Here is a 26,727-nt window from a genome sequence, read left to right on the forward strand (position 1 = left end):
GACGTATGGACTCAGGCAGTCTGTTCCAGGTGTAAGGTGCAGTAAGAAAGAAGGGACATAGCCTGGAGTTGGCAGTAGAGAAGAAAGGTACAGTTAGGAGAGACTTACCCGATAAGCGGTGGAGGAGGAGTATAGGGAGTATAGGGAGAGGAGGAGTATAGGGAGAGAGAATAGAGGAGAAAGATTGAGGAGCTGCAAAGTGAATGCACTTGTCGGTTAATGCGAGGAGTTTGAACTGTGTGTGGAAATGGATAGGGAGCCAGTGAAGTGACTTCAGGAGAGGGGTGATGTGAGCATAGTGATTCTGGCAGAATATAAGTCGTGCAGTAGAAATTTGAATGGATTGCAGGGGAGAGAGATGGTTAAATGGAAGTTGCAGTAGACTAAGTGAGAGGTGATAATGGGTTTGGTAGTGTGTTCTACTCCAGTACAACCTAAGTTACCCTGACATTACACTGCATTGCAGGGAGCTCAGTGGGGATATGATTTTTTGTTTGTTTGTTTTTAGGAAAAATTATTTTTGGAGCATGAAAGAGGATGACTTTTTAGAGAAGTGCTGACTTTTGATGCACACTTCCCTCTTTTGAGACTTATTGTTTACATTTTTCTCTACCCCTGGGCTCCTTATTCCTGTCAGACATTTTTACAGGAACTGAATTTCTTAGTCATACAACCAGAGCATGAGAGAGCAAGGGGGTGAAGTGGGAGGGCAGAGAGAGATTAGAGGAGATAAAGAGAATCACAGATGCCTATGCAGAAAGGCTTGTGATAGAGCCACATGTGGATGTCGGAACACAACTTCTACCACGAACATAATACTGCAGGAAGCAAATTGTATGCAAATTTTATGCATGACAAAACTGTGGCAAATGGGGGGGGGGGGGGAGGTTGCTGGACACATGTGCACAAAGTTTCGCGAAAACAAAAGTGGCAGTTCACATCAGCACTTGTTTTTCTGTGCCTGAATATAAGCTTTCCACATGTTGTTTAGAGCAGGTGTCAATGTGTGCTTGTAGTTTTGTTTGGACATTCACATATATTTGTAACTTACTTGCATGGGCTTCTGTCCACATGCATAATAAGATAAAACCAGCATTTTAATATGAGAGACTGTCAAGAAATCCACTCTGCAAAACCTTCTACTCTACCCTGTATCCTAGTGGAAAAATTCTTGTGTTGTGCATGTATCAAAAGTGGGTGGGATACTCCCTGCATTGCATGGAATACCTAACTCAGTTCAGTAGCATACGTTTTAATGCAACATGTGGCTATATCTTCTGTGCAAATTAACACCCGTGCATAAATCCTTTCTGCATTGCTTGGCGCATACAACCCTTGGTAATTCTATGGCTAAGCCCACTGTTGCTTTCTGCATTAGCATCGTAGACAATTAGAGGAGACCTTCTTTGAGAAAGAAGAGTGTAGTCAAGAGGAGGTAGGTTGGGGAACTGAAAATAAACTGAGGGATGGAGTCACAAAGAAGGGAGACAACTACCAAGAGAAGGAGTAAAGTAGGCATGCAGTGGAAAAGGCCTGAGAAAGATTCAAGAGGTACTGTGAAGAGGATGAGGAAGGAAAAGAGGCAAAGAGCAAGCTGGGTGTGTGTGTGTAAAAGTTACTCAAAGGAGAGAGAGAACAAAGGGATAAGAATGAAGAGAGGCACAAAGGAAAGTAATGAGAAAGAGGTACTAAGATAAGGAGAGGGTGAGAAGTACCAACAGAATAGGTGAGGCATGACAATCACAGTATCAAGGTATGAGCTACTGAGGAGAGTTCAGAAAAACATTTAGAGAAGTGGGTGGGGGAGCAAGCACAGGAAGCAAAGCACTGAGAGGAGTGTGGGATGGAGAGAGGTACAGCAAGTACAGGGACAGAGCAGTACTTACTACTAGTAACTAGGAGGGAAGCCAGTATGGAACACAACCTAAATTTCACTTCCTCATTTACATGTAGAGATACAGCTGTATGAGGAGACAGTGCTGCAGGGTGTGGTGGAATATCATTTGGAGCCCTTTTAGTGAGTCATCCTCCTTTATCCCAGTTCAGTGTTTTTACTTTTCTTGTGTGGGCCTTACAACAAGGAATAAATACAGGCTCTGGGACAGAATATCTCAGGCCTTTCTTGTCCAGCTCTCGTGTTGCTATCTTGTGGTATGTGTCCAAGACAGACTTCATCTCAGTGTCTCCTGCTGCCACTGGAAGGTATCAGGCCACTTCACATCACTAAATCATACTGTACCAAATCCAGCACGTTTCCATTTTGGAGAGACAGGCATCAGCTGCCCTGTTTTCCTGCTTCAGTTTTATTGCATTCAAGAAGGTTGCTAACTTTGTTCTTGTAGACATGTTGGAATTCCCGACTTCTAGTTTAAAAGGGGCTTCTGTAACTTGTTTCTGTCATTCCTGTTTGAAAAAGTAAATATCTCATGAAAGAATCTGAAACTAGGATGAATTTAAACATGCTGTTGTACAGTACATTTGCCATTGAACTTACACCAAAGCAAAGATTTGCCCTGACATTGGATCTACCATTATTATTTTGCAGGGCTACAAGATATCATACACCTGTCAACTGCAATGTAGAAAAGTGGCTGCAGCCTCTCAAGGCCTATTCAGTAGAACAGTGTTTCTCAACATGCGGTACGGGTACGCAAGCTGCTTGTGGTGGGTACATGGCGCAGGTCTCCTACCCCCTTCCTCCAGCGGCATGCCCACCTCAAGCCGAAGCTGACCTGGAAGGCTTCCTCTGATGTCAGAACTGATGTCAGAGGGAAGCCTTCCAGGTCAGCTGGGGTGGCCCCACAGTCCGGGCAACACCAAGCTAACTCCAGCAACGAAGAGCCCTCCGTCTTCTTCCATCCTCCCGCAGCCTGTCAAGGAGTCCGGAGTCTATACAAGGCCCGGCACTGGCGCTAGCTTAACTGATGCAGAGCCTTTGAGTCTATCCACTCGTGAGGCCCTGTTAGTACCTCTGATGCAAACGTATCTGAGTGGGTGGAGACAACAGGGCCTTCCTGAGTGAGTGGACATGAAGACTCTTCATTTATGTTAGCATTAGTGCCATGCCCTGTGTGGACTCCAGATTCTGGGTCAGGCAGTGGTAGGGCAACAGTAGGAAGGTTAGAGGAGGAGAAACGCTGGACTTACCGAGGGGGGGGAGAAGAGAGGGAGCAATGTTGAACTGAGGGATGTGGGGGAAATGGAGAGAGTTGGTAAGGCTGGCTGACTGGCTGGGTGTGGAGAAATGCTGGCCATGGATGGAGGAGAAGGGATATACTTATGGGATGGAGAGGAAGAGAAGAAAGAGGAGGAAATGTACAGGGAGAGAAGGGGAACTAAAGAGAAAGGGAAGATATGCACATGGATAAAGTGGAATGGAAAGAAATAAAGAGAGGAGATGCACATGGCTGGAAGGGGAGAGGAAGAGGGGAAAAGATGGATGTGGATGGAGGAAGGGAGGGGCATGAACTTGGGACACAGAAGGGAGGGAGGGAATAGAAAGGGAGAATTATTGGGCATGAGTGTGTGAGTGAGAGGGAGATGGTGCACATGGGAAAAGGAAGAAAGGAAAATTGTTGAGCATAGAGGGACGAGTAAGGTAGAGATACATGGGGAAAAAAGGATGAGGGAGAAATGTTGGATATGGTCATGGAGAGGGGAACAGTGGGACAGATTGAAAGGGATGCAAGGGTGAGGAATGTTGGACATAATGGTGGAGGGAATGGAGAGAGAGATATGTGGCATGTGCTGGAGAGGGGTGATAGAAAGAAATGTTGGGCAGGGGGGGGCAGTGGTGAAAGATGCTGCATATGTTCCAAGGGATATGAGAGGGAGAAATGTTGGATATGGCAGTAGAGGGGATGGAAGAGATGCAACCTGTATCTCGCTCTCTCTTTCCCCACTCCATTTGCAGCAAGAGAGGGAATGAGAGAAAGACATATGGACAGTGAGAGAGAGAGAGGGAGACATGTTGCCAACGGGGGTGGAAGAGAGAGGAAGAAAAGTTGGACTCATGGAGGGACAGAGAGAGATGTTGGTTGGGGAAGGGAATGAGGTCTGGAGGAGAGGAAGCGTGCGGGAGGCAGAAAGAAATAAGTATCGGATGCACAGTCAGAAGGAAGTGCAACCAGAGACTAATAAAATCACCAGATATCAAAAGTAGGGAAAATTATTTTATTTTCATGTGTCAATTTTGAGAATGTATATCTGCTGTCTACATTTTGCACTATATTTGTCTATTTTTTTATAGCTGTTCCTGAGGTGATATTGCATATTTTAAATCAATTAGAGTTCATCCAGCACTTGTATATTATAGATTGGGATCCATTTATATACACTTCCTCTTTTAAAATCTTATAATGTGGAAGACATTCTCTTAGCCTGTAAAAACTACACTTTAGGAGTTTTCACCCATATAAGCTTAAATTCAACCTCCTGGTCAGTCAGTTTTTACAGGCTAAGAGAATGTTGGCTTACTGATCTCTATCTGAAAGACCACAAAGATAAGCCAATCAAACTTTTCTGAGGTTATAGTACAGTATTTAAAAAGTTAATGAAGAAAAAATAAAAAAGAATAGAATTCTAATAGTGAAACCACTTATAAGTAGAACTGATGACAAACTGACACATCAAGCTTAAGGCAATGAAGTGTCTGAGCCTGGAGTGGTGTCGCTGAGGTTCTGTGGTAAATCTGGAATTACCAGTAAGTGGTGTATATGAAATAGGAAGTGTTTATAAATTGCATATTTTAAAGTCATCTGCCATGACCTCTTTGAAAAAACCCCCAAATATAAATGATAACATTTTCTCTGTGTACAGTGTGCTTTGTGTTTTTTTAATTTTGTGGTTACCATTATATGTTATCAATAAGATTATATTGTGTGTATATGAAAATGAATGGAAGAAATTGCATTACAGTTCTTATGGGGGGTGGGGTCTGGGGTGGAGCTTGGGCAGGTCTGGGGCGGGGCTTGGGTAGGTCTGGGACAGAGCTTGGGCAAGGGTACTCGGTTGATATTTGTTAGACTTAAGGGGTACTTGGCTTGAAGAAGTTGAGAGACAATGCAGTAGAACATACACTTTTCAGGGTGTTTCATGAAACAACTTTAATTTCCACAGGAAGTCTATGCAGAAAGACAGTTTCACTGCACAATCATTTTTTTAAAAAAGGTGTCCTGATGATCCCACACCTCTACTTCAGATTCACTGTTCATTCTAGTTGGTTATTTGAGTACTTAGCAATGCTTGAACTCATTACTTTACAATATCTTCTAATCCTTTTAACTGTCATCTTACTACTTTAATAACCCATGCTCCTTGAGAGGCAAGGAGTATGAGTGTGCAAGATGATCACATTCAGTTATTTGCAAGCTTTGAGTTTGTAGCAGGGGCTTATTATTCTTCCAGTCTTATGTGAACCTTTGCTTTTTTGCTTAGGAGACATTCTTTTAAGGCAGAAGAAATGGATCAAGGATATTCAGTGGAGGATTATTCAAGCCTAGAGTTGGATGATGAGGTTTTTCACTCTGATGACTTTGTCTGCTCTGGTCCATCTGAGAAAGTGACTCCCACGGCTGTGTTCCCACAGAGCCATCCCTGCACCTGCTTCTTTGGCAGGTTCCAGTTGTTTTCCCTCTCACATTGCTGTGGCCCAGGGATCCGACATGTAGAACATGAAGATAAAGCAACCCAGACACTGAGCCCCTCTTCATCCTGTCAGGACATCATGTTGCCTTGTGGGGTAATTGAAGAACCTCGCAGACTCTTCTACGGTAAAGCTACTAAATCAGTTTGTTGTCCCACCTATCTTGTCTTTCTTTCTTACATCCCGTATACATACAATCTATATTATTCTTTGTTCTCAGAGTTTGTCTTTGTATGTAAAGTCATTGAAGTACATGTCTGAGAGAGCTCTGTTTCACAAGACAAGCTTCTTGGCTTTCTTACTAACCAGCCTGAGCTTTGTCTTTAACGTTGCTAATCTGGCCTGGTTCCTTACTGCCTTGACTGAAAGGCAGAGCATACATCCATAGCTGACCTTCTCTTTACACTGGGGTTGAAGAAGTGGTTAAGGCTTTACATTAGTATTGACCCTACAGCCCTTTTTCCAATATAGATATATATTTTAGGGTTGGCCAAGTAGCCTTTATTGTAGACAGCACCTTGGAGTTGTACTGGAAGTTTTCCATTGGAACCAGAGGTAGGCAATAGACTTTATTTTAGTAAGCTTGAGTAATTCTGCACATGTGGAAAGGGGCACCTAATTTTAAGCACCAAAAATGCCTTTTAGAAGCTTGTTCTGTAAAGAAAAGTTGGAATCTACATTTTTTTCTGAGAGAAGAGAAAGTGGGAAGAGAACATTCTCTTTCTGAGAGGAGAAGAGTAGAAGACATATCTTTGGGTAAGTATACATTATTTTGCTCTGAGCTTTGATAGGTTTGGGGAGAAAAGCTAAATTGTAGGTTCCCTTATATATAGTTTAGAACTTAAAAGAGCAAACTTTAATTAGCTAATCTCCATAGAATAATAGCCTTTTATAGTTCTACAGTTTTGTAAGCTTAAACTTTCTGCTAGAGATAGTATCTGGCAGGCAGAGCAAGGTCTGGTTTAGTCTCCATTTCCTCCCGCCCCTCCCTCTCCCACCCACCCTTACCTCATTTCTTTACTTATAGTCTTAATTTATAATAGCATAGTAAATGACAGCAGATAAAGACCTAAATGGTCCACCAGTCTGCCCATAAGTTATACCTATTAAAAAATAAATGATTAAATTAACTTGTCTCTTCTTTGATATTTCTGGGCCATAGACTGTAAAGTCTGGTATTATTCTAATTAGGACAACAGGAGAACTCTTTACTACATATTCTTATTATATTTCATTACCTGCTAAGAATCAAACATTAAATAAGCATAAAATATAACCCTAAGACTCTCTAAGAAACAAACACTAAATAAAGCATATAATATAATCTTAAGGCTCTCTGTACTAGTTTGATATATTCCTAGTAGCTTAATGAGATTTAATTAATTAGCTCAATAATAAGTTGCAGACTGTAGTCCAGCAGTAAGAGGGGGTGCTATCCAGCCTTTTGCACTGTCACATGTATGATTTTCTCCCGTTTGGTGAGAAGTTATATGTGTGTACTCACTGTAAAGAGCTCCTAGCTCTCAGAGAATGAGTTTGTTCCCTTGAGGCTAGAGTAGCAGACTTGGAGGAGCTGAGGGAGACAAAGAAGTACATAAAGGAGTCCTACAGGGATCATTAAGCATGTAGATAGCTGGGTTGCTGGTGGGCGTGAGGATCGCCTGGTCACTTTCCTGTCTGGTGCGAAGGTGGCGGATCTCATGCGTCAGATAGGATTTTAGATAGTGCTAGAGAGGAGCCAGCTGTCTTGGTACATGTAGGTACCAATGACATAAGACAATGTGGGAGAGAGGTTCTGGAAGCTAAACTTAGGCTCTTAGGTAGAAAGCGGAAATCCAGATCTTCCAGGGTAGCATTTTCAGAAATGCTCCTAGTTCCATGTGCAGGCAGAGCTCTGAAGTCTGAATGTGTGGTTGAAATGATGGTTCAGGGATGAGAGATTTAGATTTGTTAGGAACTGGGCAACCTTCTGGGAAAGGGGGAGCTTGTTCCGAAAGGATGGATTCCACCTTAACTGGGATGGAACCAGGCTGCTGGTGCTAATGTTTAAAAAGGAGATAGAGCAACTTTTAAACTGAGATGTGGGGGAAAGCTGACAGTCACCCAGGAGTAGATGGTTCGGTGTGAGGTATCCTTGAAGGATACCTTTGAAACAGGATATTTAGGAAGTCTCAGTAGAGATGTTTCAATAATGGTGAAAGCCAGGAGTGTGTGAAAGACTCAGATTTTCCCGGTTTTCTCAGCAGCCCGTAGTTACAAGGAAAAAAACCAATTTGGAGTGTCTGTATACAAATGCTAGAAGCCTAAAAAATAAAATAGGAGCGTTTTGAGTATATAGCACTGAATGATGAGGTAGATATAATATGCACACCCGAGACCTGGTCGAAGGTGGACAATCAATGGGACACTGTATTACCTGGGTACAAATTATATTGCAAGGATAGAGTAGATCAAATTGGAAGGGGGGTGGGGGGGTTTGCGCTATATATTAAAGAGGGAATTGAATCAAATAAAATAGATAGCAGTGTGGAAGCTATATGGGTAGAAATTCCATGTGTGAAGGGAAGGAATATAAAGGTAGGATTATATTATCGTCCCCCAGGCCAAAATGAGCAGACAGATGAAGAAATGTTTTCAGAGATTAGGAAAGCTGGCAAATTGTATAACAACAGTATAACAATGGGTGATTTCAATTACCATAGCAAAACGAGAGAGTATGTTAAATCACTAAATCTTCAAAGCTCATACTTTAAAGCAGGGGTGTCCAATCTTTTGGCTTCCCTGGGCCGCATTGGCTCAAAAAAATGTTTGGGGGGGGGGGCCGCGCAAATGCTGCAGCAAGACAAAGGAGGGAGTCAGCAAGACGGTAAACACCCGGGGGCAGCAGAGGAAAATACTGCATCGCCCTCGACTGGAGCCGCACAAAATACTTCACAGGGCCGCATACGGCCTTTGGTCTGCAGGTTGGATACTCCTGCTCTAAAGTAACTACTATATTGAACCCCCCGCATTAAACTCACAACATACAATGATATAGCGCAGGGGTCTTCAAAGTCCCTCCTTGAGGGCCGAATCCAGTCGGGTTTTCAGGATTTCCCCAGTGAATATGCATTGAAAGCAGTGCGTGCACATACATCTCATGCATATTCATTGGGGAAATCCTGAAAACCCGACTGGATTTGGCCCTCAAGGAGGGACTTTGGAGACCCCTGATATAGAGTGTCTAGAAGAACACAATTCCACAGCACATTCACACAACAGAAAAAACCAAAAGACACGAAAAAGAAAAGAAAGTGGAGAAGGGAGGTTTTTTCTCCGCTTTCTTTTTCATGTCTTTTGGTTTTTTCTGCTGTGTGAATGTGCTGTGGAGTTGTGTTCTTCTAGACCAGTGGTGTCAAAGTCGGTCCTCGAGGACCGCAATCCAGTCGGGTTTTCAGGATTCCCCCAATGAATATGCTTTCATTGTACGCTAAGAGATCTCATGCATATTCATTGGGGAAATCCTGAAAACCCGACTGGATTGCGGCCCTCGAGGATCGACTTTGATACCTGTGTTCTAGACCACTGGTTCCCAACCTTTTCCTGGAGGACCACCAGGCCAATCGGGTTTTCAGGCTAGCCCTAATGAATATGCATGAGAGAGATTTGCATATAATGGAAGTGAGAGGCATGCAAATCTGCTCCAGGCATATTCATTAGGGCTATCCTGAAAACCTGATTGGCCTGGTGGTCCTCCAGGACAGGGTTGGGAACCACTGTTCTAGACACTCTATATCATTGTATGTTGTGAGTTTAACGCAGGGAGGGTTCAATATAGTAGTTACTTTACTATTGGATGTCGGAGATCTTATTTTGTTTGAGTAGAAAGTGTCATTTTTTTTTTTACATTCTTTTATCCTCATGGATTTTAGACCTCCAAATTGCTTTGTCCTTTTCTTTTTTTGTTTTGTTCCAGATTCTTTCCAGTTGGTGTGCTTTTTGTTTTAGTGATGTTAGTTCCATATCATACCATCCATCTGAGATATGTCGTCTCTTTTTCCCTTTTTTTAGTGGTTTGATTTTGTCCAGGATTTGATTGCTGACTTTGTTCCAATTAGCGCTGAAGTCCTTTCCAGTTTCAAGGTTGGGTAGTAAGGCAAAGTGGGACCAGAATTCTGTGGGGATCAGGGAGGGTCTGAAAGTTGTGATTGGGATATCCTTCCTCTGTCTAGGAGGGGCGTTGGAGTGTGGGTTGCTCCATTGAATTGAAAGGTAGCGAGTAGGTGATCTGACCAGATGGTGTCAGTCCAGATTACATTAGTGAGGGTTATAGAAGAGGAATTGAGAGCCGGCATGGTTAAAAGGTGAAGTGAAAGAGGCTATTAGAGCCAAAAAACATCCTTTAAAGAATGGAAAAAGGATACGAATGAAGAAAATAAGAAGAGACACAAGCACTGGCAAGTTAAATGCAAAACACTGATGAAGAAAGCTAAGAAAGAATATGAAGAGAAACTTGCCAAGAGGCGAAAACTCACAACAATTTTTTCTGCAGAAAACTTGTGAGGGAATCCATGGGACCATTGGATGATCAAGGAGCAAAAGGGGTGCTTAGGGAGGATAAGGCCATAGCGAAGACACTGAATGAATTATTTGCTTTGGTCTTTACGGAAGATGTAAGAGATCTACCTGAACCGGAAATGGTTTTCAACGGTGATGATACCTGATGCGGAGGAACTGAAAGAAATCATAGTGAATCTGGAAGATGTACTAAGACAAATTGACAAGTTAAAAAGTGATAAATCACCTAGATCAGATGGTATACATCTCAGGGTACTAAAAGAACTCAAACATGAAATTGCTGACCTGCTGTTAGTGATCTGTAAACTGTCGCTAAAATCGTCTGTAGTACCTGAAGATTGGAGGATGGCCAATGTTATGCCAATTTTTAAAAAGGGTACCAGGGGAAATCCGGGAAATTACAGACTGGTAAGCCAGGCAAAATGGTGGAAACAATTATAAAAAATAAAATTGTGGAACACATACACAAACACGATTTAATGAGACAGAGTCAGCATGGGTTCAGCCGAGGGAAATTTTGCCTCACCAATTTGCTTGACTTCTTTGATGGTGTGAATAAACATGTGGATAAAGGTGAGCCGGTTGATGTAGTGTTATCTAGATTTTCAGAAAGCTTTTGATGAAAATTAAAGAGTCATGGGATAGGTGGCAAAGTTCAGTTATGGATTAGGAATTGGTTATCAGATAGAAATAAAGGGTAGGGTTAAGTGGTTATTTTTCTCAATGGAGGAGAGTAAACAGTGGAGTGCCGCAGGGATCTGTACTGGGACCACTGCTATTTGATTTATTTATAAATGATCTGGAAATTGGAACGACGAGTGAGGTCATAAAATCTGCAGATGACACTAAACTGTTCAAAGTTGTTAAAACGCATGCAGATTATGAAAAATTGTAGGTAGACCTTAGGAAACCAAGTGGCAGATGAAATTTAATGTGGACAAATGCAAAGTGATGCACATTGGGAAGAATAACCTGAATTACAGTTACCGGATACTAGCGTCCACCTTGGGGGTTAGTGCCCAAGAAAAAGATCTTGGTATCATTGTAAATACGATGAAACCTTCCGCCCAATGTGCGGTGGTAGCCAATAAAGCAAACAAGATGCTAGGAATTATTAAAAAAGGGATGGTAAACAAGACTAAGAATGTTATATTGCCCCTGTATCGCTCCATGGTGCGACCTCATCTGGAGTATTGCGTTCAATTCTGGTCTCCTTATCTCAAGAAAGATATAGTGGCACTAGAAAAGGTTCAAAGAAGAGCGACCAAGATGGTAAAGGGGATGGAACTCCTCTCATATGGAAAAGAGATGGCTGAGGGGAGATATGATTGAAGTCTACAAATTCCTGACTAGGGGACACTCAATGAAGTTACAGGGAAATACTTTTAAAACCAATAGGAGGAGATATTTTTTCACTCAAAGAATAGTTAAACTCTGGAATGCATTGCTAGAGGTTGTGGTAAGAGCAGATAGCGTAGCTGGTTTTAAGAAAGGTTTGGACAATTTCCTGGAGGAAAAGTCCATAGTCTGTTATTGAGAAAGACATGGGGGAAGCCACTACTTGCCCTACATCGGTAGCATGGATGTCAGGTACTAGATTGGCCTCTGTGAGGATGAGCTACTGGGCTTGATGGACCATTGGTCTGACCTAATAAGGCTATCTTATGTTCCTTTATAAAAAATACTGGCACAAAAGGTCAAATAAGTGCCTATATTTTAGGCATGATCACTTAACACCAGCCATAGAGCTGTTGTATATGCTAGCATCTAGATTATTAAAAGAATGCACAAGAATTATACTCTTCTATAATCTCTCTGTGTAATGTACACATCACCCCAAATCCAGAAGGTAGTATGCATGTAAAAGAAAAGAATACAGGCCAGGCCTGTCTTATGACATGAGCCAAGTGTGGTACTAGCTCAGAGTACTAAATGCCTGTCTCACTGGCTCATCTTTCATATCAGCAAAATGGGTTTTGCTCTCACCACTGTTCTCTCTATTCTGCATGGCCACCAGCACCAGCTCAGGTTTAAACAAGAGAACAGATACTTCCTGTTTTCACAGTGGTGCTGGCCATTGTACAGGGAGAACAGCACAGCAGTGGAGGCAAAAGAACATACAGGCAGGAGGATGGCACTGCAAAAAAAAGATGGTTGCAGGGGAAGGGGATGCAAAGCCATAGTTAAGCCTGCATGAATTCCAGCATTTACATATGTTTTTGCTACCTAAATCTGGGCAGCTCCTAATAAAATTAACTCCCTAATTGTCTTGGGACCACACTCTTCATACAATTACAGTGTGCTCTTGCATGTAGCACTGTAGTTGCTTGGTATTACTTCAGGTGTGCTTTGATTTCCTTTGCTTCCTTAAAACATTCATCTTACAGTACATTAGTACGTGTCATCATCTGGTACTGGACCTCTGCTTGGATTTAGTTGTATGCAAAAACACATTGTACTGTGTGTACTGTTCTGCTGTACCCCTGAAAAACCCAGCAACAGGACACAGTACCAAATCATGTGTGCTGTAGCAGCAGGCAGGGTGATTGATATTCCAAGCTTTATATCTGAGGTTGAAGTACTAGGAAGATAGCAAAATGAGGATAAGATTAATCTTAATGTGTGGGAGTTGAAAAATTGAGGACAGGCCTAGGCAATTGTTATTGCTAATGAATAGAAACCATGCCCATATGCTGTTTTGAGACTGGACAGAGGAACTGAATGAAGCTTCCTGTTCCAATGTTTTCCAGGGAACGCTGGGTATCGTTTGCATTTCCCAGACAGTTCAGATCTGAATTCACGTCTTCAAGAGGAGTCACAGCAGGGACAGCAGGAACTGAGTGCTGAAGCCCAGATTGCACACAAACTTCAGTGCATCGGAGACCAGTTTCACAGGCTCCACTTACAGAGGGTAGGCATCCAATGCACAGCAATTTTATTGTCTGTATAAACAGCATCACAGCATGAGGGCTGTTGGAAGCCACCTACTTTATGGATTTCAACTCTTTTATTAAATTCTCTAAAAACAATGCACATAACTAGCTTAGGACTATCTTACATAAGGGCAGTAACAAAGGGCTAGAATGAACTATGCATTTTCCTTATAATGGAAAGAAACCCTTTCGTATATCAGGTCCTAAGGTTATTCACCAGCCAATGTCCATAATGGCTGTGATTCGTTCAGTAATAGTTTCAACAGTACAGTCATTAATTGTAAGCCCAAAGATCTGTTTAAATTAATCTTGACCGAATGCTCATGTACCATGGGTGAGTTATAGTAAGCTCCCTCCTCATTTGCTTAAAATGCTAAGCCATACAATATTTCTCTGAATCCTAGGGATATGTATTTGTTAATGCACATTCAGTGGCGAAGTTATCAATCAATGTTGGGCCATCATTAAGATGTGTTATTTACCGTTATTAGTAGCTAGATCTAATTGCATAAAATGGGACCAGTGTTATAAGAGCATGAATTAGTGGTAAAATAACAAGTCATAACTGCACCCCTCAGTTTGTTGTCATGGCTTTAAAGTACGCAAACTCAGTGTAATGTGTGATTAATATAGGAATTAACTTGCATAAAGTTGATTTGCCTACATTCAAAATTCTAACACTTATGACTTTTTTATTAACCCAAATATGTGAAACAAAAAGTCTGAAAATTGTGAAAAAAGGACAAAAAACTGAAAACCAAAAATTTGGTCCCTGTGCAGTGGCGTAGTAAGAGGGGATGTGTGTGTGTGGGAGAGGGGGTGCTCCGCCCTGGGCATGGTCTTTGTAAGGGTGGAGGTCCCCACCCTACTCTCCGCCCACCCCTTCCCTTGTACCTCTTTAATTTTCCCTGCACAAGCAGCATTACAAACTTGCTGCCCGCCTCGGCGTCGCCTCTCTGACATCACTTTGGGGCCCCACGCCTAGGAAGTGACATCAGAGGGATAGCAGACACGACGTGGACAGCAAGTTCGTGCTGTTGCTCGCGCCTGGAAAATTAAAAAGGTATGGGGAACGGGGGCGGGCGCAGGGCAGGGAGTTCAGGAAGGAGCGGGGGTGGAGAAGAGGGCAGGGGAGGGGGTGCCACTGCCTTTGCACATCTCTACTGTAACCTGCCCAAGGTCCTTAATATTTGCGATGTGGGCAGAAGCAGTAGCAAAGGTGAAGGGGTGTGAGAACTGAGGACCTGGCATGCAGGACGTCAAAAATGCAATGTGTTTTGTGGCCATATACAGTCTGTGCTGTGCAATTTGTAATCTGCCAGCAATACAAAATAAGTCACCTGTACAGATAGAGGAGTTTTGGACCGTGGTTTTCAGTCACTGCTCCAATATCTAAATATCTCTAGTGTTCCCTTTCATTCAACCCAAAACATTTCCACTTCCAGGGAAATATTTCTTTATACAACTGCAGCTCGTTTCTATTCTTAAAAAAAAAAAAAAAAAAAAAAAGATAAGAATTGCCGCTGCTGGGTCAGACCAGCAGTCCATGGTCAAAGACCAGCGCCCTAACTGAGACTAGCCCTACCAGCGCAGCGTTCTTGTTCAGCAGGAACTTGTCTAACTTTGTCTTGAATCCCTGGAGGGTGTTTCCCCCGATAACAGCCTCCGGAAGAGCGTTCCAGCTTTCTACCACAGTTATAACAGTACAAATTAGCATACGCAGCTAGTGTGCAGTCACAGTAACAGTTAGCTGCATTAGCATGGCAGCATTAACCCCCAAGTTTTATATAATGCGCCTAAAGTTGCATGTAAATTATTTTGAGTGCCCTTTATAGCAAGGGATTATGTGTACATGTAATTATTCTAAGCATTTGCACATGTAAATGGGAGTGCCTACTTTGTAGCGTTGCCCTTCACGTGCATTCATGTTGTTATTGGTTTGTGATAATTGCATCTGAATGGACAGATACTACCAACACTCCCAGCAGTTACTACAGTAGCTTTGCAGTTATTAGTGAAGTAAGGCAGCCCTTCATTGCACTTTAGTATGATCCCTTTGTATTTGAAATTGCTCCTATGCAGGCCATACTGATTTCCTGCTTTGCTAGAGGTGTGAGTGGAACTTACAGCCCAGAAATACAGTACTAGGGCTCGGGCTGTAGTTTGCACTTGTTCTGTGCCTTGCTCTCCAGTGTGGTTTTTCACTTAGCCGCATCCTACTGCTTTTCTCAGAATTTTTGATTTATGGATGATTCATTCTGGACCTGCAGAAAGGTCAAGAGCTGAAACCATTAGTCAGCGTCACATTGACGAATAAGCGGCATCGTCTCCCCAGCCGTCCTGGACAAGCAGCAAATGTGCCTTGTCTCGTCTCGCTGCGTGTTAATCTTCACTGACAGCAAAGGGTTAAACTGGCTGCATTTGGGAGTATTTAATGGAAGCGCTGGAAGACCCGGTTGTGCAGAAATTTGACTCCTTCCAGCTGGTGGGAGTGTGGCCATTTCAATGCCTTTGTCAGGAGAACGTGTCCAAGAATGAAAGAGAAGAAAAAGCATCGGCTCCTCCCCGGGGCACTGACCTAAGCCCGGAGAGGGAGAGGGGGTGCGAGTGGAGGAGTCACGTGCTCAGTTAGTAAACAAAGGCGACGGGCGGCTGCGGAGCCGGCGCCAGTCCTGTGTGCTGTTAACCCTTTCACGTTCGTGCCAACAAATCCAGGCGTTTGTGTACGGGCCCTAGCTAGGCGGCACACACCAGGCAGAGATTTCTAACAGCTGTTCGGTAAAGCCTGTTGTAAGGGCATCGGCCCTAAAGTTAGTGAGGCTGAGGAGTCTGTTTTGAGTGAGACACAAACGCTCCCTTTAACTCGTACTGGGACAGTGACAAACTTCACTGGTAAATAAGAGTATTCATAACGCTGGCACCATCAGTCTCCACTGCTAGTGCCCACAGTAATGTATGCAATGTGCCAAAAAGAAAGTTGACTGTGGTTTGGGTCCAAGAAAGCAGTTTTTATGCAATTACAGAAAATGAGCTGCCTATTGTGCTCCATTTTGTTAAGAGTAAACTGTCATCAGGTCAAGATCACCCTTTGATAAGAAATCGGTGGCAAATGTCTGTAAATTGTTTTTGATAGGAGCACCGTATGCTAAGCAGTGTAAGTCTGCAATTTGGCATGGAGGCAGCAGCAGAAAGGGGCTTCTGTAAAAAAAGTAGGTAAAAATCCAGATCCGGCTTAGAGAGCTTGTGCCAGCAGACGTGCAGACAGCGTTGGGAGCAAAGAGTAGAGGAAAACAAAGGCAGGGAGGAGGAGGAGGGGGATAGCGTGAGTGTGAGTTGGAGAAATGCCACTGTGTTTGGTTTGTGGCAGGCTCCCTGTTTATATGGCTCTCTATATTTAGTCTCTGAGTCATCAGACTGAACTACCCATAACTCTGGGCATTGCACCTGACTGCAAGCGCTGCGTTCTCCAGCGCTGCCTAAAAGGACTCGTCTTTTCAGGCAGTTTTTCTACAGCAGTAGATTACTTTCTTTTTCTAAGTAGCAAGTTAATGCTGGATTTTTAAAACCAGGTTGAAAGGTGACTCTTCTGGCCTGGTCACCATAGCTTACATGCTTAGGGGCTTGAGCTGTAGAGAATGATACAGTGACAGAATTCTTCACTGTTTCTGCAGGAAACCATCCCATGTCTATCTTGACGTTATTTCTTCTACGCCAGCATTCTTTAATGCAAGGCTTGAGGGTCAGTGGTTATGCCCATTAATACTCTGATTCTTCCTTCTCTCCTTAAAAGAATGACATGGGGATGGGAACGGTGCTGTCACCGTGTCATTCTGTACTGCAGAAATCTGATTCTTCCAGCACTGGCCAGAGGGATGCAGGTGGGAACAGGAACAGAAAAGAGGCCGAACCACCTGGCTTGCTCCCTTTCATCCTGTACCTCTGATCCACCTTTAGGCCATTCTGGAGCCACTCATTCCCTGTGGAGAAAGCAAAAGGAGGAAGTCTATTCCCTTTGTCCCTGGTGAGTGGCAGTGACATCTGGCTACTATTGCCCAGCAGCTCCCTCTTTTAGTCACAATACCCTTTTACAAATCAGTGGTAAAAAGTGGCCTTAGTGTGCAGTAAACACCATGAGGGTACACTAAGACCACTGCAATAAGATGACCAATTTTCCTATTTTTTTGTATTAATGGCTACATGCTAATTTTGCCATTAGTGTGTGTCCATTAAAAAAGATTAGTATGTGAGCCCATTGTAACATCTGTTTTGTAAGCAGTAAAGGCTCACATGCTAATCGCCATGTGGTAATCTGACTGTGCTGATTAGCTTAGACATGTCTGCTCTCTGCAACCCCCCTCCCCCCCAAGCGAAAAATATATTTATATATTTTAGCATGCCGGTAGCACACATGCAGTCAAAAGCATTGCAGGAAGCTTCAGCACATTTAGGGCTAGATTCACTAAGCAAACTGATCGTTTTGCGACCCCTCTGATTTCCCTCTGACCCGATTCACTAACCTGTGTACCGATCCGATTACAATCCGTGCATGCAAAGTAGGCAGGGACGCGATTCACTAAAAAAAAAAAAAAAGAAGGACACCGACTGGGCTGACCGATCCAAAAATAAGCGACTGCTGAGGCCACCAGTCACTCAAGTCCTTTCCGACTGCCCTGTCTTCTGCCGCCCTGTTCTCTGCCCTGCTTCTCTGCTCTCAACCCCGAACGGAGATAAATGATTTCTACATGCATCTGTCCTAGGCAAAAGACCTGATCCGCTTAGTGATGGGCTGGCCCGGCCCTAGAGAAAGGCAAAGTGGACTGACCGAGTTTTAGATCCATATTCAGGAACAGCGGAATAATTTATGTTATGTTTAGCACGCCCATTTTGAAATATTAGCACCTATTGTAAAGGAGAAGAACCAGGGAGGGGTGATGTCTAGAACAGCAGCTTCTGGAAGTGAGGAGAGGGGTGGGAGTGAACAGCTGAAGTTTGCCTAGGATATCACATACCCATGAGACAACCCTGCTTTTACCCGAAGCAGGCAACATTAAGCCTATCCCAACCAACAACAGCCACAAGCGAAATGCATGTGTTTGAAAGGCAACGATTGATACGATCGCCAAACAGCACAACATGGCGAGGACCTGGGCCAGCCACTTTTACTCCCTGGATCCTTTGGCTCACCGGAACCCATTACAGACCCGATCTCCTGTTCTCACCCCCAACCTCCTGCTCTCACCCCGAATCTCTCCTGCCCTTCCCCGCAGTGCAAGCCTGAAGTTTTAACCCGCAGGCTTAAAATGGTTAAAACCACGGGCTTGCACAAAAAAAAAAAAAAAAGAGCATGCGCAGAGCATCTACAGGCAAGGAAGATGGTCTGCGCGTGCTCAAGGATCGCTCTCTAATGATTCATGCGGTCGGTGGGGGTGTGTGCCAATGATTGCCCCCATTTGCATGAAGGCCTTTAGTGAATTTGTCGGCCTGCATGCAAACGGACACAGATCGAAGGTAAGTGAATCTAGCCCTTAGGCTGTGGTAAGCTTAGAACTAACAAATTGATTCTGAAAGAGATCAAACCGGCTCTGTCACTCAAAGCCCAAATGATGAAGTTATGACCGTCTTATTATTTTGGTCACACTGTCAGAAGAGAGAGATAACTGAAGAATGACATCATGTTTGGGAAGATCGAAGGAACCAGGCGAAGAAGGCAAAATGCAATTGGCTAGACATGTTGAAAACCATGGGGATGATCCTGGAGGACCTCACCGGACTAGCACAAAACCAATTTCTTTTTAGATCTGTAATTCAACAAGTTGCTAGGACTCGAACATGAGTCGATGGCACCTAACATAAGCTTAGTGCTTTCCACAAGTTGGTAAAAGGGTCCCAGCGAAAGGAGGCATTCTTGGAAGGGTGCATTTTAGTCAGTGTAGAATACATACTTTCATTCATACCTTGCATTTTCAAAATTTCTTGCAAACTTTAGAGATGCCAAGTTACCCAGTCCCAGGCTGGAGACTTTCTTCAGCAAGTTCTAATTTTGAATTCATACTCCCAAGCTGTGTGGGATTTATAGTGCCTGATCTTGCCCCTTGAAATCAGTGCTCTGAAACTCATAGTGCGCCAGGATGGGGTGATCAGAAAGCCAGGACTGTCCCAAAATCTCTAGCCTGGAACTGGGTAACTTGGGATCTCTGAAACTTTTCTTGCAAAATTGTATCTTCAGAAAAAGCAGGTGAGCTAGGGTTATGACATCCGGATTTACCTGGACATGTCTCTTTTAGAGGACTATCCAAATGGCTTTCTACATTCTGTTGAGCACCCCTGCTCTAGTTAAAGAAATAGCTCAGCAATTACTACAGATCCCCTACCCCTATCAAAGTCTGACAGCAACTGAGTCATTTTGCATAGGTTTTTGAAAAGAAGAGCAGAAAACCCTGCCAGTCCTTGTGATCTGTGTAAGCAGGAAGTGGAAAGAGACAAGCACCTTGACAACAACCAATCAGCTGCCAAAGGCAAAAGGGCATCAGTGGGCCAGGACTTTCCCAGGGCCACAAGCAGCTCTCTTCCTGTCTTGGGCAATCAGCAGTGTTTTTTTGTGTTTGTTTTTTTTTCTAAGAATAAAAGCAACTAAACTATTAATTTATTTTCATAGCTGATTTAATAACAGGAGATATTGGTCATGGACTTGCTTTGTAACATCCCAGATCAGATTCTATAAGAACCTGGATTCAGCCAGCTGGGCTAACAACAAAGCATGTCTGGACAAGCAAAACTGGATTTAATACTACACATTCAAACAAGTGGCAAGGCAATAAAGGCAAAGTGATAGCAGAACTTGAGAAAAACATCAAGGAGGAAAAAATAAAAGGCCACAGCGAGGAAGACCTTTTCTTAGCCTTTCTTCTTGGCTAAGATCAAACATAAGATCTGAATCATAAACTGAGGATGGCTCCTTCTGTGGTTTTTGGCTGAGATTGAGAAACTGAGTAACATGGGAGGGGGTGAGGTTAATTCCCTGCCCCCTCCCTCACAGACTCCTCTGTGGACATAGAATTGTTTTGATCCTGGCCAAACAGAGAATTGAAACTCCTATTTACAATTATGAAAACAAGAGAGGGAGAGAAAAAACCACTCTGAAGCCCCCTCTGCATTTAAATTTAAGAACTGTTTGGAAACATGAAAATTGAATTTTATTTCAAGCAAGAAGAAAAGCTAATTAGGAGAAAAGTGTCATCTTGTTTTAGGGAAATTACCACAACATGGGATTGACTTTCATTTCTTACAATTTGAGCTTAAAACTATCTCACTCCTGTCATGTACAATAGCTTGATAACCGTGTACTTACAATTTTTATAGTGCTACTGGATATGTAGTGCAATGCAATAGTAATAAATATAGAAGTTATGGCAATTTTCTGCCCCAAGGAGCTTACAAAGTGGCTTTCAAATTGCCTAAATGGCACAAAGACTGCACACATTATCTGTGGGATTTGTAACAATTCTTAGAGCATAGGTATGTGCTCATCTTAGAGTTACCATATTTGTGAAGTAACCCCCCCCCCAACAAAACATGACCCTCGCCCCACTCCCACTTCCTACCAGTCTTACCCCAGCCCTGCCCCACCTTTCACGGCTCACCCCTGCTCCGCCCCACCTTTCACCCATTTCCTTAGTTCCCCTTCCCATCTTCTGTACCATTATACGTCACGTGGACAGCCACACCGCAGGAGGAAGAGAGGACAGAGTCGTCACCTGTCTGCCTGGAGCAAGAGTGAAGGACGTGGCCAACAGGATCTCCAGGATCATAGACAGCACAGGGGGAGAGGATACTGCTGTGCTCATCCACGTGGGAACAAATGATGTGAGCAGACGGAAGTATGACAGGGAAGAGATTTGTATTATTGAATGTAATCCAAAAAACTTTTATATAATACTGCTTTAAACTGGAACCTACATATCACAACACAAAGCCCAGTATTATCCAAGAACTCAGGCCTCAGAAACGGAGCCTACGCTCAGTCGTGAATCACTGACTGGAAGGATCCGCGTAGTCAAACAGCCCCTGCTCCAATCATTGGCCAATAAATACGGCTTATTTGAAAAAAATTTTTAACATATTTTTTAAGCAATTTAAAACTTCTAACAGCAATTAAAGAAATGTCTTGCATATGTGGTAGCCAGGATTTGAAAAAAGGACTTATCTTAGAGTTCAGCTTATTTTGTCTGCCGTTTGTGTCTTATTTTGCCGACGCGGCCACGTTTCGCGGGAATTTTAACATCCGCTGCGTCAGGGCCATCCAGACACTCAAAATCACAGGCTCACTAAAAAGTAAAGACACAAAAAGTTAAAACATTCACACTATCATACCAACGCTAAACCCACTAACACTTACATACTCACAACCATTCCACCCGTCACAAATTTTCAAACCAAATCAAGATGGCGACAACCCCCAAATAAATAGCGTCAAAATGACGTCATGACGTCTAACGCCCCCATCATCCAATTGCAACAGTATAACCTACTTTAATAGAAATGTTGCCATTCATATGATCTATTCAAACCTTTTGGCCACAATGTATCCAGCCTGCTGATCCAGCGCTGTTCTCTTTGGGCCAAAAATCTCCTAAAATCCCCCCCTCTCCTGCCCGGGGTAACCACCTCCAATATTAGAGCCCGTAGGGATCCAAAATCATGATCTTTCTCCACGCAATGTTTTGCTAAAGGAGCCCCAAGTACCTTGTTTTTAACATTACTTTTATGCTCAGTTAAACGTGTGGTGAATTTTCGGGACGTTTGCCCAACATAAACTAACCTGCAAGGGCATAATACAACATAAACCACACCACAGGTCTTACAGTCAGATGTGTGTCTTAAAGTGTACTCCTTATTATCATTCGGATTACAAAACATATCCGTACACAACATAAGACTACACATCTGACACCTCCCACAAGCTCTGTGACCCATCCATACCAACTCCCGCTCAACATTAGGGGGCAAAGAGGGGCACAGAATTTCTTTCAGATTTCTGGTCCTACGATAGGCTATCCTCAAATCATAGTCCTTAAAGGTCCCAGAAGTCTTCAGGATCGCCCAGTGTTTTTTCAAAGATCTTACCATCTGATAACATTGACTCGAATAGGTAACAACACATGTCATCACCTTCTCCCCCCTTTGCTCACCTCTGGGAGCAAACAGAGCTTCCCTATTACAGTACAGAGCTCTCTTATAGGCTACAGATACCACTCTAGCAGGATAACCCCGAGCTAGGAACCTCTGTTTAAGGACCCCAGCCTGTTGCTTAAAATCTGATTTAGAGGAGCAAATCCTGCGTACACGCAAGAACTGTGAATAGGGCAAACTTTTTTTTAAAGAACTAGAATGGGCACTAGAGTAGTGAAGGGTGGAGTTACTATCAGTAGGCTTGGTAAATACTGTAGTATAGAAATCACCGTCCCTAATCTCCACTAACACATCCAAGAAAGAAATCTGATGCATACTGTACGCATGAGTAAAACGTACATTAGGATGACAAGTGTCAAGAAAAGCAAAAAATTGCTCCAGTTCAGTCTGACCCCCATTCCAGATTAAAAAGATATCGTCAATATATCTGGTCCAGAAGGCCACATACTTAAACAAACCACATCCATACACCCAGTCACATTCAAACCTGTCCATAAACAAGTTCGCAACAGCAGGAGCCATCGTGATCCCCATCGCAATACCCGATTTCTGATGAAAAAGCTGACTCTCAAACATGAAGAAACTCTCACACAACACTATTTCAGCTAAAGAGCAGATGAATTTCGTTGGAACTATCACATCCACTCTCTTATCTAAAGTGTCCTGAATAATTTGCAGAGCTTCCGTTTGGGGTATAATCGTATAAAGGGAACAAACGTCTATAGTGACTAGAATCGAATCAGCAGTAGGTTTTAACGCTTCCAATTTTCTAAGAAACTGAGTGGTGTCTTGAGTAAAGGCAGTGGTTTGGCACACAAATTTTTGAAGAAACTTATCTATATATATAGAAGAAGCTTCAAGTAGAGCACCTCGATTCGACACAATAGGTCTACCAGGAGGTGAGGTGGAGGACTTATGAATTTTAGGGAGTAAATAAAAAATAGGAATCTTAGGGTGACGTACATTCAAAAACTTAAATTCTTTTCTGGTCAGATAGCCCTCATCCAGTGCTTTCTTAGTTAGAATATTAATTTTATGTTGCAAATGTTCAGTTGGATCATCTGAAAGAATATCATAGTCTGAGCTATACAGTTGTTTATACGCCTCTTCCAAGTAAAAACCTTTACTTAGGAGAACAATCGTTCCACCCTTATCCGCTTTCCTGATAATCAAATTTTCATCAGAAATTAAAGATTTCATCGCATTCTTCTCAGCCTTACTGATATTATGATAAGATCTTCCAACAGCATTAGAGCTGTTTTTCAAAATGTCAGTTTCAACCAATTTATGAAATGCCAAAATCAATGGATCAACTGGACCTGGAGGGACCCAAGTTGACTTAGGGGTCACCATAGAATTCATATCTAGATCCACAGGAGCACTTTCAGTTGAAAAAAAGGACTTCAATTTCAAAGTTCGATAGAATTTCTCCAAATCAATCCTCTTTTGAAAGACATCCATCGGAGTAGTAGGCACAAAGGATAAACCCTTTGCTAGAAGACTGTATTCATCAGGAGTAACTACATGCTGAGATAAATTCACAATTTTTATATCCAGAGGAGTTCTTCTCATGGAAAACGTTGACCCCGTTGGGATCGTGTCTGCGGGCGCTGGTTCTGATAATGCCCTTGGTTCTGATATGGGTATTGAGATTGATTCTGATACGGATATTGAGTCTGACCTCGAGCGGATCCTCTCCGCCACCTTCCTCGGCGAGGAGGTCGTGGTTTTGGATCTAAAAAATCCTCGTCTGAGTTAGAATTGGAGTTGGATGATTCAGATGTATGTTCAAACGCTACTCTCTTTCCTCCACCATGATCCACAGGGTCCGATGGTTTGACCCATGCATATACTTTATGTTGAAGGTAATCCTGCTCATCGCGTTTGAATTTTTTAAACTTATCTCTCTGAACATCAGCTCTAAAAATATCCACCTTCACTTTCAAATCCTCTTGATACTGTTTGAATTCAATCTCGGTAGAATTCTGCTTCAAAGTTCTTAATTTCTCCTCTATTTCCTCCTTAATTTTCACCATAGTAGTTTTGGTCCGATCAATGATCAAGACCATCAGATCCAGGGCACACTTATTCAGAATAGATATCCATTTTTGATTAAAGTCCAGATCGTCCAGATCGTCCAATTCATAAGTCCTCCACCTCACCTCCTGGTAGACCTATTGTGTCGAATCGAGGTGCTCTACTTGAAGCTTCTTCTATATATATAGATAAGTTTCTTCAAAAATTTGTGTGCCAAACCACTGCCTTTACTCAAGACACCACTCAGTTTCTTAGAAAATTGGAAGCGTTAAAACCTACTGCTGATTCGATTCTAGTCACTATAGACGTTTGTTCCCTTTATACGATTATACCCCAAACGGAAGCTCTGCAAATTATTCAGGACACTTTAGATAAGAGAGTGGATGTGATAGTTCCAACGAAATTCATCTGCTCTTTAGCTGAAATAGTGTTGTGTGAGAGTTTCTTCATGTTTGAGAGTCAGCTTTTTCATCAGAAATCGGGTATTGCGATGGGGATCACGATGGCTCCTGCTGTTGCGAACTTGTTTATGGACAGGTTTGAATGTGACTGGGTGTATGGATGTGGTTTGTTTAAGTATGTGGCCTTCTGGACCAGATATATTGACGATATCTTTTTAATCTGGAATGGGGGTCAGACTGAACTGGAGCAATTTTTTGCTTTTCTTGACACTTGTCATCCTAATGTACGTTTTACTCATGCGTACAGTATGCATCAGATTTCTTTCTTGGATGTGTTAGTGGAGATTAGGGACGGTGATTTCTATACTACAGTATTTACCAAGCCTACTGATAGTAACTCCACCCTTCACTACTCTAGTGCCCATTCTAGTTCTTTAAAAAAAAGTTTGCCCTATTCACAGTTCTTGCGTGTACGCAGGATTTGCTCCTCTAAATCAGATTTTAAGCAACAGGCTGGGGTCCTTAAACAGAGGTTCCTAGCTCGGGGTTATCCTGCTAGAGTGGTATCTGTAGCCTATAAGAGAGCTCTGTACTGTAATAGGGAAGCTCTGTTTGCTCCCAGAGGTGAGCAAAGGGGGGAGAAGGTGATGACATGTGTTGTTACCTATTCGAGTCAATGTTATCAGATGGTAAGATCTTTGAAAAAACACTGGGCGATCCTGAAGACTTCTGGGACCTTTAAGGACTATGATTTGAGGATAGCCTATCGTAGGACCAGAAATCTGAAAGAAATTCTGTGCCCCTCTTTGCCCCCTAATGTTGAGCGGGAGTTGGTATGGATGGGTCACAGAGCTTGTGGGAGGTGTCAGATGTGTAGTCTTATGTTGTGTACGGATATGTTTTGTAATCCGAATGATAATAAGGAGTACACTTTAAGACACACATCTGACTGTAAGACCTGTGGTGTGGTTTATGTTGTATTATGCCCTTGCAGGTTAGTTTATGTTGGGCAAACGTCCCGAAAATTCACCACACGTTTAACTGAGCATAAAAGTAATGTTAAAAACAAGGTACTTGGGGCTCCTTTAGCAAAACATTGCGTGGAGAAAGATCATGATTTTGGATCCCTACGGGCTCTAATATTGGAGGTGGTTACCCCGGGCAGGAGAGGGGGGGATTTTAGGAGATTTTTGGCCCAAAGAGAACAGCGCTGGATCAGCAGGCTGGATACATTGTGGCCAAAAGGTTTGAATAGATCATATGAATGGCAACATTTCTATTAAAGTAGGTTATACTGTTGCAATTGGATGATGGGGGCGTTAGACGTCATGACGTCATTTTGACGCTATTTATTTGGGGGTTGTCGCCATCTTGATTTGGTTTGAAAATTTGTGACGGGTGGAATGGTTGTGAGTATGTAAGTGTTAGTGGGTTTAGCGTTGGTATGATAGTGTGAATGTTTTAACTTTTTGTGTCTTTACTTTTTAGTGAGCCTGTGATTTTGAGTGTCTGGATGGCCCTGACGCAGCGGATGTTAAAATTCCCGCGAAACGTGGCCGCGTCGGCAAAATAAGACACAAACGGCAGACAAAATAAGCTGAACTCTAAGATAAGTCCTTTTTTCAAATCCTGGCTACCACATATGCAAGACATTTCTTTAATTGCTGTTAGAAGTTTTAAATTGCTTAAAAAATATGTTAAAAAATTTTTTCAAATAAGCCGTATTTATTGGCCAATGATTGGAGCAGGGGCTGTTTGACTACGCGGATCCTTCCAGTCAGTGATTCACGACTGAGCGTAGGCTCCGTTTCTGAGGCCTGAGTTCTTGGATAATACTGGGCTTTGTGTTGTGATATGTAGGTTCCAGTTTAAAGCAGTATTATATAAAAGTTTTTTGGATTAGTTTATATGCTGCTGGGATAACTAGTGTTAGGTATTATTGAATGTAACCATTAAATAATTTTTC

At 42.8% G+C, this 26,727-nt stretch overlaps 1 protein-coding gene across 2 annotated transcripts in view; it reads left to right on the forward strand.

Moving 5' to 3' along the window:
* The window catches only part of BMF (Bcl2 modifying factor), a 76,675-nt gene that overhangs the window by 13,574 nt on the left and 36,374 nt on the right, over positions 1–26,727 (forward strand). For both annotated transcript variants that reach the window (XM_033951929.1, XM_033951930.1), the window contains exons 2-3: positions 5,437–5,771; positions 12,952–13,112. In XM_033951929.1, coding sequence (XP_033807820.1) covers positions 5,437–5,771; positions 12,952–13,112 — 496 coding nt within the window. The remainder of the gene's footprint in view (positions 1–5,436; positions 5,772–12,951; positions 13,113–26,727) is intronic.

Source organism: Geotrypetes seraphini, chromosome 7, assembly GCF_902459505.1.
Source record: "Geotrypetes seraphini chromosome 7, aGeoSer1.1, whole genome shotgun sequence".
NCBI lineage: Eukaryota > Metazoa > Chordata > Amphibia > Gymnophiona > Dermophiidae > Geotrypetes > Geotrypetes seraphini.